The 16,977-nt window shown below is 38.5% G+C and overlaps 1 protein-coding gene across 2 annotated transcripts in view; it reads right to left on the reverse strand.

The window, feature by feature from the left end:
- Positions 1–13,270: 13,270 nt before the first annotated feature.
- fam163ba (family with sequence similarity 163 member B, genome duplicate a) overlaps positions 13,271–16,977 on the reverse strand; it is a 58,362-nt gene continuing 54,655 nt past the window's right edge. For both annotated transcript variants that reach the window (XM_041811372.1, XM_041811373.1), the window contains exon 3: positions 13,271–15,691. In XM_041811372.1, coding sequence (XP_041667306.1) covers positions 15,254–15,691 — 438 coding nt within the window. In that variant the 3' untranslated portion in view covers positions 13,271–15,253. The remainder of the gene's footprint in view (positions 15,692–16,977) is intronic.

Genomic DNA, 16,977 nt, shown 5'->3' on the forward strand with positions numbered 1-16,977 from the left:
AGGCGGAAGTTTGCATTTCGCGGCTGCTGGTAAACAGACTCATACTGAAAGCGGATTGGTTCTTGAAACCGAGAGGCGGGACTAGACCATTTTGGTCATCCTGTGAAAGATGGCGCCGTTGGTCCCTCCCATCTGATCTAACATCTCGACCTGCTAGTTTTTTTTTGTTCAAAACTTAAGACAAGTTGTTTTGAAGAAAAAAATTAAATCAAATTTGTCAAAGCTAGTCGACATGTTGACCTCTTCTTTCGAGGGTCTTGAATCAAAAGTCTTGTAAACATTCTAACCATTTTCCCAAATTTCTATGAAAATACCGAAAAACTACCCTTTAACTTCCAATCAAACTCTCCAAAAGATACAAACATATCCCCATTTTTTCACGAATATACTTGAAAATGGACAAAAATGTCCATGACAAATCCAGAAATTTTTATTTCAAAGCCAAACATTTCAAGCAAATTTCTTAAACTTAAGTTGTCATCCCCAAAAAATTCTAATGGCAAGTTTTATATTAATGCTGTTGGAAGGCCAAGATGTAATGTCCATGTGTAGCCTACATGCTGGGTCTTAGGAGATTAAACCATAGTATGAGTAGCATGGTATCAAGGTGAAAGTACCACAGAACAGGTAATACATCATAGTATATGTTCATGTTCATGAAATAAATCATGTGTATTGCCAGAAATGTCATGGTTCATTCATAAAAAAAGTTGTGCTATGCCTCCAATAGAAGTTGTGCCCCAGGCATTTGCATGTTAGATTAAGTGATAGACAGATAAATAGAACCCAATAGGACTGCAAAATTAAGTAATAATGTGCAATATTGAGATTACGATATGTAACTCATAAATGGTATCATAAGCCTACTTGCATAGCTATTAAGGAAAATGCAGAAAATAAAGAGAGTTTGAAAGTGATTATTTCTCAGCTCAACGCATTTAAATATTAAGCAGCACAATAAAATACAAAACCTGAGGTTTTTACAGTACTGCTTTCAAAATGACAATGTTTTCCAAAAAATAAAATATTTTTAAAATAAGGGTTCTTCTAAAAAGTGCTATAGTGGCACTATTGTATTTATACACAATTAATTGCAGCCCTTTGTGCAATTATGTAATTGCACAGCCTGCCGTTGTAATTGCAGCTGTGATTAGATTATTTGTATGGAATACAGTAACACACAATTTCTTTTTTTTACTATATTAATAGGGTTTTTATCATTTATTTTTATTATATTTATACATCAATTTCAAATCTCTATTCATCATGTTATAATGGGACTCAATTAATGTCAAGACGTTTCTGAGTATCACAAAATATCTTTGTTTTTCTCAGTTTTAATGATTATTTTCTAGTTCTGAATGAGGCAAACTCATTGGATTAAGTTTTAATATATAACAAAAATCAGTGCAATCAAGGACAGATGTGAAACCATTATATAATCCAGGGAAAAGTAGTAAGGGCTATGCACCACAGTAATATGTGAGTTACTATGATATACATGGTACCTTTCTGTGGTACCATACCATGGTATGCATCACTGTACCTTACATATTACTGTAGTAGGCTCTATAGTAACATCTGAACAGTGTTCATTTTGTCCATATTTCAATTTCAAAAAAACTTTTTATTTTTAGTCACATTTTGGTCATTTTCACTCTCAAAAGTTTAAGTCTGATTTTAGTTGAAAAAAAAAGTAGCCTAATTGAAGTTGATAAAACATTCTTGTTTTTACTTATTTTCAATGGAGTTATTTTCTTTTAATGATTTTCTTAGCTATATAGTCATAAATGTAAATACTGTATATACATAAATACTGTTTTTCTGTTATATCAATAAAGTTAACCTCTCTTATGCTACAGGTTCCCTTTAAATGTGTCCACTAACCTTGTAAGACCATCAGATGGTGCCAAAGCACCATTGAAACTGACTTCTTTATTTCAGCCCCTTCATATCACTGTTGATTCCACCTCACAGCACTCATATTCAGACCATCTCTCTGCTGTGTCTGTAACAACCCACACACTTGTTGACAAAGAAGAATATTGCATAATGAGGGAACAATGTTGCATCTAAACTCAGGCTAATCTGATCTGCTCATCAAAGCCACTGGGCTGCATGGCTCCAATCCACCAGTGGTCTAAATGTGCATCAGTGATGGATTAACCAAGCGAAAGGTCACATTCAATCCACAAAAACAAAAACACATTCTTTTAAGCATCAGCACAGTTCACTGGGTAAACATTAAAGACAGAGCAATAGAGAAAAATTAGCAGGCAAACACACTAGTGGAGAGAGAAATGGATTGAGATGACATGTGTATCCAGGGGAGTTTGCATTGGTGTGTGCAGGATATAAAATCAAGTCCATTCTGCTTTATGCCCGCAGAATTCATTGTTTATTTATTAGTTGTTATACAGAGACAGAGAGAGGTGGGGAATGAAAAATTCAGACAGGAGGCATGGCCTGTCTCTTTTTAGAAATCGCAAGATTACACACACTGGGCAGTAATGGCTCCTGCATGCAGCTGAGAGAGAGAGAGAGAGAGAGAGAGAGAGAGAGAGAGAAGGAGTCAGAGAGAGCGGGAGAGAGAGGAGGAGTGATTTGTGGTAGATAGCTTGTTCTCCACATCTCTGACACAGCAAGAAGCATATGTGCTTCATCTGAAAGGCTGCTGTTCATCTTTTGTACATCAGAGTTAATTTAGGACACAAAGTCACGTGCTGAATATGTAAGATTGAACAAAACCTCCTGGAGAAATGGCAAGAATTATTTTTAAATTTCACAGTAAACCTGGTTAAAGCAAGGAACTTTAGACTTTGTTAAAAAATCAACTTCATTCATAAATAAAGTCTGGCAGTCACATTCATGAAATAACCACACAGCAAACATTACAGACTTATAAATACAGTATAAAGAGAAAAAGGTCAGAGACCTAATCTGAGACTGAATTATGTATAGACCCTTTAGACCCTTTTTAGAGGTATTTATATAAATGGTGGTTCAATTTATTTTCGTAAGCTTTGGTTAAAGCTAAGTTAGCTGCGTGGATAGCATATCTAATTAGCTTTCATAGCTACTTTGTGAGCTTAGCTTTAGCTACATATGTTAGCCATGTAGCTCCTTGAGCTAAAGCTAAGTTGGCTTTAGCAACCTGAGCTTTAGTAAATGTAGCTGAAGCTAACTTAGCTACATTACCTTTATAACTACATAATGCATAAAGATAATGCAGCTACATAGCTTACATACTAGCTGCTTTGTGAGTTTAATTTAAGCTGTGTTAGCTACATCACTCTGTTATCTAAAGCTAAGTTAGCTTTAGCAATGTAGCTTTAATGTATGTAGCTAAAACTAACTTGGCTATGTAGATAATGTAGATAAGTAGTTATGAAGCTGCATTGTGAGCCAAGTTTTTGCTATGTTAGCTAGGTAGCTCTGTTAGTGATATCTAAGTGAGCTTAAACAATGTGAGCTTTAGCAAACATAACCAAAGCAAACTTAGCTACGTAGATTATGTAGATACGTAGCTTACAAAGCTGCTCTGTGAGCTTAGCTTTAGCTATGTTAACTCCATAGCTCTGTTATCTATAGCTGAGTTAGCTTTAGCAATGTGAGCTTTAGAAATTGAAGATAAAGCTTACTTAGCTACATAGATATGTAGCCTTTGAAGCTGCTTTGTGAGATTATCTTAAGCTTCGTCAGCTATGTGCTTGCTGCTTTAAAATGTTTTCATGGAGATTTTTTACTGCTAGCGACTATTTACTACTATTTAATGTTATGTAATCAGGTTTTGCAGGTCAAGTTCGTAACTTTAACTTTTGGTATCCTAACCCTTACCTTAACCCCTCACTAAGCCTAAATGGCAGTTTAAAATCAGACTTTAATTAAAAATAACATTTCACCATGTATTTCTGCTCTGAGATATGCAGCCAGACTGTCTTGGCTTTTCTAGTTGTCTGACTACCCATATGTTTTTAAACTGAAGGTCACACCTCCCTGTTCACACCCTTTCACTCCACACTGATGGCAGAGGTTGATTTAGAGAATTGGCCATCAGTACTAGCAAATACCTTTTGAATGCATCTGTACCCATCAACACACCACAGACAAAGCAACTGGGGTTAAGTGCTTGTGACTGCAGGGTTGTTGGACTGAACCCATGTGCAACATGTGCTCCTGGAGGACACCACTAGAGGGCACACCAGAGATCTCAGGCAGTGTACAACTACCAAATGTGTGGGATGTAAACTATAAACACAGAGACATAAAAGTGAAATTCTGAGATCACAATTCAATTTATTGTATCACCAATAATGAATAGTAACATCAGATCAGCTCAGACTGATGACCTGTGGTCAGAATGAACTTTGATTCTACAACATGTTACTCTTCGCATGGACGTAGTTTTTCTGGCGTTTTGATTTAGATACCATGCTTACCAGTATGTATTGAGTAGCGTATTCGAAGATGTTGTCGATACAGCTGCTGATAAAAAAACAGAGCAGTGCTATGATGTAGAAACAGTCAATCCAGTCTCTGATGGTCTCATCTGATGGTCTCAGAATCATCAGTATGAATTTAATGCTGTTCAAAAACAGATAAAAACTCTCCCAGGAGCTCTAATTTTATGGAAATAAACGAAAGATGTACTATTGCCTTTAGTTTGCCTAGCTTTCTCCTGCTGCAGACTGCATGTTTTATGCAATATGTGTGTGAAAGTAATGTATTCTGTATACGTGCTGTAATTGAACATTGTGTTGTTTACAGAAAGTGGCAGCAGTGGTTGTTCAGGCTGTATATAACTCTAATTAAAGGCAGTCAAGTGTGCAGATGGATGGGGGTATAATTTGATGCGTGCAAGCTTTAGGCCTTCTTTCATGGCAGACATTTTGACTTGTCCTTGTAGAAAAAGAACAACTGTCACTTATAACAAGAGTAATGGGTCTATTTTTCTGCGTAAGTCATGTCAGTGTGACAGTGAGTCAGCAAGCACAACCTGAGACTGAGGCAGCTAAATGCAATTCCGCCATAATTAAGCTTATTATTACAAAGCGCCTCGGTGTGCCTGGATAAAGGAGCTGATGCTTTTCTTGAACATTGAAAAATCAAATATATTCTTATAGAAAGATGCAATGAACATTTGGGTAAGAAATAGCAAACTTCCATCACTTTTATATCTTACTTGTCTGCTTTACATCCCCCATGAGACAGAACAGTTTGATAAAGTCTATGAATATGAATCCACTGTCTTTCCCTTATATACCCTACTATACTTGAGGATTTGAATAAAGATTTATGTGCCATATAGAAGCAGTAGAAGAATAAGAATGAGATGTTTTTAAATTATTCCTGAAGGGGAAATTCAGTTTCACCCTCTGTTGTTGAACATACTAAACACACACATAGGCTGGAATATATATGCACATGCTGGAGCAGGATCTTATAGATATGCACTGATGGAGAGGTATCAAAGTGAGGCCTGCTGCTCATGAGGGAGCACCGTCTGGGGGTTCTGGTGCCCTTGCCCAAGGGTAACTTGGCTGTTCTTTGGAAGTAAAGTCTAGCTACCAATCCAATTCCAGACTACATCAGACAGGGTCCTAAAGTGGCAAACCTTCCTGTTTCCAATATACTGTATACAGTGCCTTTTAAAAGCTTCATCTCCTTAGATGTTTTACCTTTTTACTGATTTTATGATTAGATCATGGTCAATATAATTTGGCTCTTTTTGATTGTTTTTTTTTTTTCAGAAACAACTCTTAAATGTCAAAATGAAAGCAGATTACCACAAAGTAACATCAATTAGAAATATGCGATTGCAAAAATAGTCAGCCCCTTTAAAGTGACTGAGCTAAGGTCCTGGCAGTTGGTGCTATTAGTCTCACAGTTGGTGAAATGGATCATCTGAGTGCAGTGAATGCATTTTAAGTGATTTTAGTATAAAGTAGAATAAGATCTGTGTCTGTAAGGTCACTGGTTGATCAATATTCCTGGCTACCGTTACACCATGAAGACAAAAGAACACTCCGAGCAACTCAGAGAAAAGTTATTAAAAATCTTAAGATGGATACAAAAAATGTCCAAAGCACTGAAAATGCCCTGGAGTTCGGTTAAATCCATCATCAAAAATGGGAGGAATAGGGCACTAGGATCGGGTATTGTTTGGGTTTTTTCTGATAGGCTACAAGTACTTTTATACAATGCCTAAGTGGTGCCTGGTTGATACTTTTGAGTGGAAAAAATGTGTGTTGAAAGTCAGCAGGAGAATTAAAGCTATCTAGCCATCATACATAATTCGCAGAAATATCTTCATAAAATACCAGTCTAAAATAGGATATGAAAGGAAACCCGTGTAACTCAACACATAAACCACACAGATTCCTTAATGTATTTCTTGCCTTTCATTTGGTGGCAGGGTATCAAATGAAGTATCGATATCTGTGTTGTAATTCGGTCCAGTAGGTATCGGATGTGTTGGTACTGGTACCATGTCAGTACTGGTTTTTAATACTGGGGTTGCTTCTCGGCAGCTGGACCTGGAAGGCATGTGAAGGTAGAGGGTAAAATGAATGTGGCAAACAATAGGAAAATCCTGGAGGACTATCTCATTCAGTTTGCAAGAGAGGGAGAAGATTTACTTTCCAGCAAGACTTTGACCAAAGCTTACAGTGAAAGCCACACAGAAATGATTTAAAGACAACAATGTGAATTCTTTAGTGGGCGAGTCAAAGCTCAGACCTTGATCCAGAGAGTCACTTATTTTACATTACATATTTTTATCATATTATATCATATCTTTTCACTTTGACATTGTCAGGAACAAATAAGTCTAAAATGGATCAAATAATGAGTCAGAATTATTTTTAGGATCTTTCCTATTGTTATAGTGCAGTGATAAATTCTCACAGTATTAGAAACAGTGGGACAAACAAACATCCTTCCATATTGAAGCACAAGCTGTTTGTCAAAGTCTTTGAGAACCACAAACAAAACTAAAGACATGGCAGCAGAAAACCTTGAAAAATGTATTTCAAAACTTCAGGAAATGAAAAGCAGACTCCCTATTTATCTTCCTGCTGACAATGTAATACAAGTTCGCTGTCAGGGTTGTATATAATACAGATTATGTAGGATGTATAGGGGGAGAGTGCTGAGTAAAAAAGCATAAGAGGTAGGAAATCTGTGAAGGACTGTATGTGAGCTGGACAGGAGGATGAAACAGAAGGAGACCAAGAGGAGAGGAGGAGAAGCGAGAGGGAGCTCTGGCTTGTAATGCTAGTTGGAGAGCCTTGTATGTATCATGTCCATAATTCATGGAATCCCAGCAGCTCTGCTGTACTGCATCTAAATTCAACTGTTGGAGAGTTATGGCCAGGGACCATAAAATACACACACATACACACTGTACTGTAATACTAGAGTTAGGGGGGAGCAGATGAAGCAGAGGAAGGAGAGAGAGAGAGCAGGGCTGCAGGATGAGGGGTAGATGAGGGGAATGATTCAAAGCGTGTCATAAAACATCGATACACCTCTAAAGGCCCCTCTGCTTACACTGGAGGCGATTATGCCACTAAATAATTTACATTGGCTGCAAAAGCACTCATTCATATAAATTCAGTACAAACATTTACAAAAATGCTCACTACAATCAAACACTGCACACAACAGCATATATTTTAACACTTTATAGAAGCATAGCATTAAAAATGAGTGTTTGTTTTAAATACTGGAGGTCTGGCTGGAGATCATGTGTCAGATGGAAAGATTAGTGTTTATCTTTAGCCCAGTCAGACTCGCATCCAGAGCCTGTGTGAAGGACTGTCAGACACAGAGCAGCTGATGGATTGTTAGTCTGTTGTAGTTATGAGGCAGACTCTGCTGAGCTGGACAAAGTCAGACATGATGAAGAGTTACTGTCACGAGCCTCTGACCCCACTTTTACAACAACATCTCAATCATATCAGGATTTTTTTCAAACTAAATGTTATTAATGAGCATCTGCCTCTGGTGCTAAAAAATGAAGCCAATGAAAAAGAGCAGGGTCCAAAAACCAATGCAATCCCATTAACAGCCATGTTAAAGTTCCCATTTTTTACAGCAGAAAAAACTTATATTTGCAGTCTGCTTCTTAAAACTAATAGGGTCTGAATATTCTGTGAGTTTCAGCTTAACAGGAACAGCGGTAAAATTACATTAATTTTAATGAATCGATTTATGATCCAAATTCACGCATCACTGAGCGCTGACATAATATGTGACGGGAGACGCTCATATGACGAGATTACATGGATTTTAATAAATCATTTATAATAAATGATTCATATTAAAATAATAACTGATGGTGAAACATAAAAGCAGAATCAGCTTTCTTGTATTTTTTCAGTTAAATGAAAAGATGTACTTCATGGTTTAAAATAAAATCATTTGCTATATAATACAGTTTCATATATGTGTAGATATTTTTTATTTTGAATTTATAAATTAATATATGTAAGTTAATCTGATCATTTGAGCTTTTTATCCTGAAAACTTGCACAATTCTTGTCTACTGTATTGAATGAGGTAGCAACTTGCCTCTGCCAACATGGCTGCGACATCAGTGTCAGGCCAGCCAGCCAATATTGCGTTGCATATTATGTCTGTGTAAAAGTGATTTATTTGGATCATAAAGCAATTTATCAGAATTAATGTTATGTAATAGCTGTGCTTGTTAGTCTAAAAACTCCCGTGTTCTTTGTCTACCTGTATTTCCTTATGTGGCTGACTTGCCTATATTAATACGTCTGCGATGCACGAAGAAAACAACGAAGAAGACGTTCAGTTCAAGTGACTACCGATGTTAGAAGACAAGCTATTGCAGCGCTCATCTGACTTCCAGTATAAGGTGGAGGTCCTCACCTGCATCCAGGTCCCTCTCGAGTCTGATGTCATTTTTTTCTATAACCTTTTTGTCTGAAGCCTTTTTTCCCTGACAATCTAGGATTGGAGGTCATAGAGTTTGTGTTTCATGATATTGTGAAAACGCCATGCTTTTCCTAAAAAAGAAGGCTGATAACATCCAAACTTTTGTCTTCTACAGGAGAATATGCTAATTTTCACACCAAGGTAGCTTGAGTCTACCTTGGTTTTGGCATGACTAATACTTAATATCTAAACATAGCACAAAAAGTAAGGACATTTGTGTTTGGTAGATTATTTCTTTGTTGTAACAATGCTTCTTGGCAATAAACCTTATACCATTGAAAAGCCTGCTGATAGCTGAGTATGTGGGTTGCACCCATGAAAAAACAAGACAAACTAGCAATTTAACAATTTATTTATCTAACAAACAGGAGCCTCAGGCCCTGTCCACATGGACACGAAAACGATATATTGGCGTTTTGTTTTGAAAAAGTTTTCCGTAAAGACAGAGTCGTTTCAAGAAATATCCGCATCAGCATGAAACCACTGGAAACGACTGAAAATGCTGTAGGGAGCTACGCTGTGTGTGTGATGTAATCATTTCAAGAAAGATATGAGTAGCTGTCCACACAGAGACGAAATAGTAGTCGTTTATGGATTTATGCACTCTGGGACCCGTTTTCAAAAAGTGTCGTTTACAGTCACCCAAAACGCCGTTTCTGTGTGGATGAAACGCCGATACGACACAAAACTTTTGTGTATACACCTGAATTCGTCTCTGTATGGACGGGGCCTTAGTAGCGTGCGGAAGAACCACACACAACCACAACAGCCATTGCACCTTTTCCTCATGCTGGTCACCAGCCTGGTCACACACTTCTGTGGGATGGCGTCCCATTCTTCAACCAGCATTTGTCTCAGGTCAGCCAATGTGGTTGTGTTGGTCACTCTGGCACGCCCACTTCATGGTCTGTCTCTGACATCTACTGTTATACAGCACTTGGCCTTCAGTTCAGAGATGGTACTAGGACTCACTCCAAATAATTCTGCAACATGGTTTTGCAGAACATCAGCTTGAAAGTGCCCTCTTCCATGGGCCCTATCCAGATCAGTCAAACACAGCATGCCAGTTCCATGCAGACACATACTGACAGGGGTTGACAATCAGATGCCAATCAGGCACCTGTCAGCAGCTGGGGGTACCAGAAGCTCAAAACAAGAATCAATGGAAACAGCAGCCATTTGGCATTGGCGGAGAAGATTTGGCAAATTTTTCATAGTCAGCTTTGCTACTCATCCTACAAATGCATGTTCCTTACAAATGTGGCACCATTTAAAAGAGAAATAAACAGGCTTTTCAATGGTATAAGCCACCAAGAAGCATTGTTACAACAAAGAAATAATCTTCCAAACAGATTTACTTACTTTTGTGCTAAATGTAATAATCTAACATTTAAATCTGCAAACCCAGTATGATGTGGCTGATAAGGGACAGTAGGGAGGAGTGCATGGACGTGTTTAATCCCTCCCTCTCCTGGCCCGTGTTAACTCATCATCTTTCCTCACTCAGAATATCAAAGTGAGCCACACCTTTAATCCAGGGTTATTATGAAATCTCATGTTGACTTCTGATGGATATATTTACTTCCACCACAGAGGCTATGTGATCGGGAGCGTTTGTTCGTTTGTTAGTTTGTTAGCAACATAACTCAAAAAGTTATGGACAGAGTTTGATGAAATTTTCAGGAAATGTTAGAAATGGCATAAGGAAGAACTGATTAGACTTTGGAAATGACCCGGATCACCGTCTGGTTTCAGGAATTTTTTGAAGGATTCTGTACTATTGGGAGATAGGGCTAATGGCGGAGGTCTGTGCTCTCGAGTGCTTTTCTAGTTTTTTAGTGTGGGGGTCCTTGGGGGTAGAAGCTCTGGTGACAAAAAGTAGAACCACAGCTAGATCTTCAAAGGAGTGGTCGAAGTATTTCTACATGCAAATTATGGCCTTAGAATAAGAGTCAATAATTACATTTCCAACCAATTTTCCTTGTGGGTGGAAAGCAAGTGTGACATTAATTCCCCGTTACAGTGCTTGCATTTTATGTAGAATTAAAGTGAAAGCTTGAATAATGGCACATCAAAGAGGATCCATCATAATCTGAAAGGTTTTTCATGTCTGAAGCAGTGCTGTTGTATTAATGCCATCACAAAATGGCTATTCATGTCTGTGCCAGGGAGGCCTCGGTTTGATATCAGTTCCTCGCCGCCTCCATCTGTCGGTGTGTTCTTGTGTTATGTGCTATTCCTCATTCATTAGTTCTGACTCATTCTTCTAATAACTACTTCAGCTTCCTCTCTGAAAAAACAGTTTTAGTTGTGTTTCTATTGTATGATAAGTCTGCTTTCCTCTCTGTCTGACTCACTTTATCGTCTGAATAATGCTTCCCGTTTGCTCTTTTAGCCTTCCTGCAGGGATGACTTCTCATTGTGACTATCGCCTGCGTGCCTCTTACTGTCAGGTCAGGTTATCTTCACACTTAAGCGTCCTATTCTGGTTTCTTACCCTTCCAATTCAAACATGTCTGCTGTCAAAACTCTTACCTTGTTGCCTCAGGGCTGACTGGATCCATGTGCAGACAGGCGTTAGTGCTGTGGATTAAGGTTTGGCAGGCTTCATTGTTTCCTCATGTGAGTGATCGGTCACTGTATGTCTAGCTCTCTGTTTCTAATTTAACAAAAAACACATTAAAGTAATTTCACAGGAACCCATTTTCAAAATTGTGAACACCTTCAAAGCAACTTTTAGCTGCTAATTATTCTCTACAAGGTGAGGTGCAGATGCTAGCTTATTGGCATCGTAATAACAGTTAGCTGATGAATGCACCATTCCTTAGCTGAATCTAAAGGAAGACCCTGCAGGTGAATTCCTCCTGCAAAAGCTCATATAACTGCTTCAAATAAATTATCCACACTCAAAAGCACAATCCAGTTATTTTGAAAAGAGTTTGCGTGAGTTACTTATCAATAGGTGTATAAAAGGTCACAAAAGTAAGGTCAGTGCTGACCATTATCAACCATAAATAATATGCTTTGATGCATCTCATAAAACTCTAATTCAAACTTAAAACTGTCCCTGTAAATCCAGCAGTCAAATGTAGAAAACTGCACGCAATAGCCAAGAACGGGTATGCACAGTGCCCTTGAAATGTATTTACCCCCTTGGATGTTTACCCTTTTATTGATTTTATAAATCAATCATGGTCAAAATTTTGGGGCTTTTTTGACCCAGAATTCACATTGTTGACTTTAAACCTTTTTCTTTTTGCTGTATGCTTCAGGTCATCGTCTTGCTGGGAAATAAATCTTCTCCCAAGCTGTAGTTCTCTAGTAGACTGAATAAGATTGTGCTCCAGGATTTTCTCATATTTTAAATTAATTTTACCCTCTACCTTGACAAGCCTTCCAGGGCCAGCTGCTGAGAAGCACCCCACAGTATGGTGCTGCCACCACTGTGCTTCACAATGGAGATGGTTTGTTTGTGGTGGTGCACTTGACCATGGAGTCTCTCACATGCCGTCTGGCAAAATCAAGTCGAGATTTGTGGAGTTTTTTCAATCGTGGCTTTCTCTTTGCCACTCTCAACACCACTCAACTGTGCAACAGTTGTGCAGCTGACGCTTTTAATTCCTTCAGAATAGTCATAGGTGTCTTGATGGCCCCTCTCACTAGTGTCCTTCTTGCATGGTCACAGTTTTTGAGGACGGCCTGATCTAGGCAGATTTATATGTGTGCCATATTTCTTTAATTTCTTGATGATGAATTTAACTAAAATCTGGGGGATGTTCAGTGCCTTGGAATTTTTTTACATTCATCCCCTGACTTATATTTTTCAATAACCTTTTCTTTAATTTCTTGGGGTGTTCTTTTGTCTTATAATCACTTGAGACACATTCACTGTGCTCAGGTGATTCCTATTTCAGTAATTGTGAGACTACAAGAACCAACTGGCTTGCCTCCTGTTGAGTTAGGTCACTTTAAAGGGGGTAAATATTTATGCAGTCACTTACTTTACTTTAAATATTATTTTTTCATTGACATTACTTTGTAGAAATCTGTTTTCTGTTTTGTAATTTTGTTTTGTAAAAAAAATCCAAATTATTATGACCATTATAGATTTATAAAATCAATAGAAAGGTAAAACATCCTTAAATTGATTGGTGTTTTGCTAATGAATGCACCTTTTCCTCCATATTCCTTGTACTGAAATCAACAAACCAAAAAAGAGATGATACAGATTTTCACACCATTTTATTAGCAACAATGTGTCTGTTAGTTATACATTAGAAACAAGGACAGAAACATTTCTGCTGTACTGTACTGAGTCTGAAAAACCAGCTGGATCATAAAATAAAGCGAGTAATTCAAATACTTCAGGGTTAAAGCAACACTGCATTTGAATATACACTTGTAATAATAATAATGATACTCATAATAATAATATTAATAATTCTCTCATAAGTCTTTATGGCACTACATTTCTTGTGCAACTGTCACATTTCTGTTTAAAAAGTTAGGAAAGCAAAGCATCGACGACTCTGTTTGTGTGTATGGTTTGTTGTGTATTTGCAGGGAAGCACATGTCACAAGAGGGGGAAAATTAGAACAAAATCACTCACTGTTTCACCCTTTGGGAAAATAAATGAGCATGATAAAAAATTAACAGAGACGCAAAGAAATCAAAGCGAAGCAAAAGAGAAAGAGCATCCATTTAAAGGGAGGGAGTGGGGGTTGTCCAATCAGCTTCAAGCTCCTCACTCTACTGGCAGCATTTCTTCTTCAAATCAAGCTTTAATTAACTTCATTCATTAAGTGTGTTTCTTTGTCCAAAATGCTCCTCCTGTTACAATGAGCCCTCCAGCCAGGCCGCTTAGCCGAGCGCAGAAAATCAAAAGCATCCCTAGATGAACTCTCAGAGCAAATATTCCTCAGTCCAACGAGTGGAAAGCAAAGAGAGAGAGCAAGAGAGAGAAAGAGCGAGAGAGGGACTGGGGTGTATGCTATATGGCCTGTTAAATATTTATAAAAGTTGCTTTAAAAGTGAAATTTCTTCAGCACATGAATCTATGTATCAACAAATTGGGGACGACACAAAGAATGCAGTGAAGAGTCCATAAAGCTGAGACTTCAGTTCACATTGTAAAGAGTTTCTGCGCTGACTGTCGCCTGAAAATCCAGCCTGTTACGGCATAAATCAGTAAAATTAACATTTACAAAATAGCTTCAAATTTAGTGAAATGATCTGGCTGAGTCAGTCAGAAGTTTAAAAACAACAGCGCACACAAAAATCAATACAGTCCCTTCACTCTTTACATTAAATTTTCAAAATGTTATTGCAACCCCACTCTGGGTTTAGTATACATACAGTAGAGGTGACAGACTGTGTTAAACTGTATGGAATAAGAGCTCTGGTATAACAAGTTAAAGTTATACACGCACACGCATGCAAGCACAGTCACACAATCACACAAAAAATGCAAGAGCCCGCCCCCCCTTTGGCACCAACCCGCCTGCACTCAGAGGTCTTTTTCTGTAGAAGTGTAGTGTGGTGTATCAGAGAAAGCAGTCCCCCGTTGAACTGGAGCCCTCTATGATAAAGGATGTGAAAAACAAGCAGGGATTTCCATCTTCTGTGAGCCCTTTATGTCTTAAAATATTATGGCCTAAGTTAAGATAAGTCTAAAATGTCTGCGGCTGGCAGCTTAAACATAGTATCCCCCCTTCCTCTTCTAGCTTTCCACTGCTCCAGAGTGATATTTTATAATCTTTCTAATCTGTGGATGGAGGAACAGACAGATCATCCCACCACGGGAGGGGGAGAAACCACTGGACTTCACCTAATCATATTTTGTCTGTAGCAGCGATGGCAGACAGAAAATCCCTGCTGATTATGTCATTTGGACATGGCAGGAATTTGTCTATCATTCAGGCCATGGGTAGAAAAGTTCAGAGGACTCAGGGCTAAACAAACTTTATCAAATCGTAAAACAAAAGCCATTCTTTAAGTTTAAAAAATAACTATTCAAAACAAGCCACAGCAAGGAGTTAATTTAACATTTTTTTAAATACTTTAAATCTTTTTTCAGCCCAAGAGCAATGTCCTGGACCTGAGCATAGTACCTTTAAAAATCCTGTCCTGAGAGCAGTCTGAGTCCTTCATTCTGCAGGAGGAGCGCAGTAGAACAAGAGCAGACTGGATCAGACAACACCAGACTGGACTACACTGGTCAAGATGACAGAAAACAATCAGACTTAAGCCCAGTCCAGCCTAGGCCATCTTAATTCACTTGTGTCCCAGCTAAACATCAGTGCTGATGCTACAGCTGCGTTGGAACATTTCCCTCATGGTGACCGAGCGGGCCAGGTTTGGTTTCCTGTAGTTTGAAATGTTCACAGGCACAGGAAGCTCCAGGTCTTGCTGCTGCACGCTGCGGTAGCTGATCCGGTCTCCTCCGTTCCTCAACCCATCAGGCTGATGGTGGATCTGCGGCTGAGGCGGCTGGAGGTAGAAAGGCAGCTCATAGTGCGTACAGGATGGACAGAAGGTCTGTGAGCGTGTCAGTTTCCGGGCCAGAGGGGGGGTGGAGAAAAGGGCGGGGCCATTTGGGATGGAGGAGGCGGCGGCCGTCGCCGCCACAATGTTGTGATTGGAGTGGACCGGTGGGATGCGAGACGTGACGGCAAAGTCTGGCTCCTCCTCCTCCGACTCGGACTCTTCCTTCTTACAGCAATAGTACTGGAAGAGAGAGGAAGAAAGAGAGGAAGAGAAGTGAGTAATTAGGGACAAATTAAATGTAAGATAGATGAGGTTTAAAAGTGCAATAAAGAGAGAAAGTTATTGGACTACTTTATCTTCTTGATGCTATTAACAAAACATAGGAAAAGCTTTGGCAAACACATTTTTATGATATTGTGATGATTCAAGTACTGCTTTTTTTTTTTTTTTTAAGATTTATTTTCGGCCTTTATTAGATAGGACAGTGGATAAAGTCAGAAACAGGGAAGAGAGCGGGGAGAAACACGCAGGAAATAGTGCCACGGGCCAGATTCGAACCCCGGGTCGCCTGCATACATGGCGCACGCCCCAACCACTCAACCACCGGCGCGCCTTATTTTTTGGTTTTGTTTGAAGAGACCAAAATAGAACTTTGTGGGTATCAGACAAGACACTCTAACACTGCACATCACCAAAGACAGACACACCATCTCCACTGTGGGGCATGGTGGAGGCAGCATCATGCCGGGGGGATGCTTCTCAGCAGCCATAAAGGTAGAGGGTAAATGCTTAAAAATACAAGAAAATCCTGGAGGACAACCTTATTCAGTCTGCAAGAGAACTACGACTCGGTAGAAGATTTATTTCCCAGCAAGACGATGACCTGAAGCACACAGCAAGGTTTGAAATGGTTTGAACAAGTGCATCATTATTCACTGTATTTAAATACATGTATGATAAAGAATATAATACATGTTGATTGTAAACTATATTGTATTAATAGGTGAATTTGCTTGATTCTTTTTTTGCACACACAAACAACATGACTGCAAGAACTTCATTAATTAAATACATTTCCAGACATGCTGACACAATATGTTGAGTAAGCCAATGTTAATTTTGGCAGCTATTTTTAATTTTAGTCTTAGTTTTAGTCTTTAAATAAAATGCATTTTAGTTTTAGTCACATTTTAGTCATTTCAATCCTTTTTTAGTGTTAGTCTAGTTTTAGTTGACGAAAACTCAAAACATGCATTTATTTTCTTGCCTTAATCTGGTACCAAGTCATGGTAGTATTTTCTCTGCACTCTGCCAAAACTGGGGTCCCTGCTTTCTACAGCTGAGAGGAAGAACAGCTACAGCTGCATTGTTTTTTGACAGATTTACCCACAGTGGAGAAATATCACAGATTTTGAATGTCTGACAAAAACTACATTACATTTTGTCTAGTTTTAGACAAAAAAAAATAAACTAAACTAAACTAACTAAAAACTAAACTTCGTTTTTGGCAGTTTTAGTCATCAAAT

The sequence above is a fragment of the Cheilinus undulatus genome, linkage group 17 (genome assembly GCF_018320785.1).
Source record: "Cheilinus undulatus linkage group 17, ASM1832078v1, whole genome shotgun sequence".
NCBI classification, from domain to species: domain Eukaryota; kingdom Metazoa; phylum Chordata; class Actinopteri; order Labriformes; family Labridae; genus Cheilinus; species Cheilinus undulatus.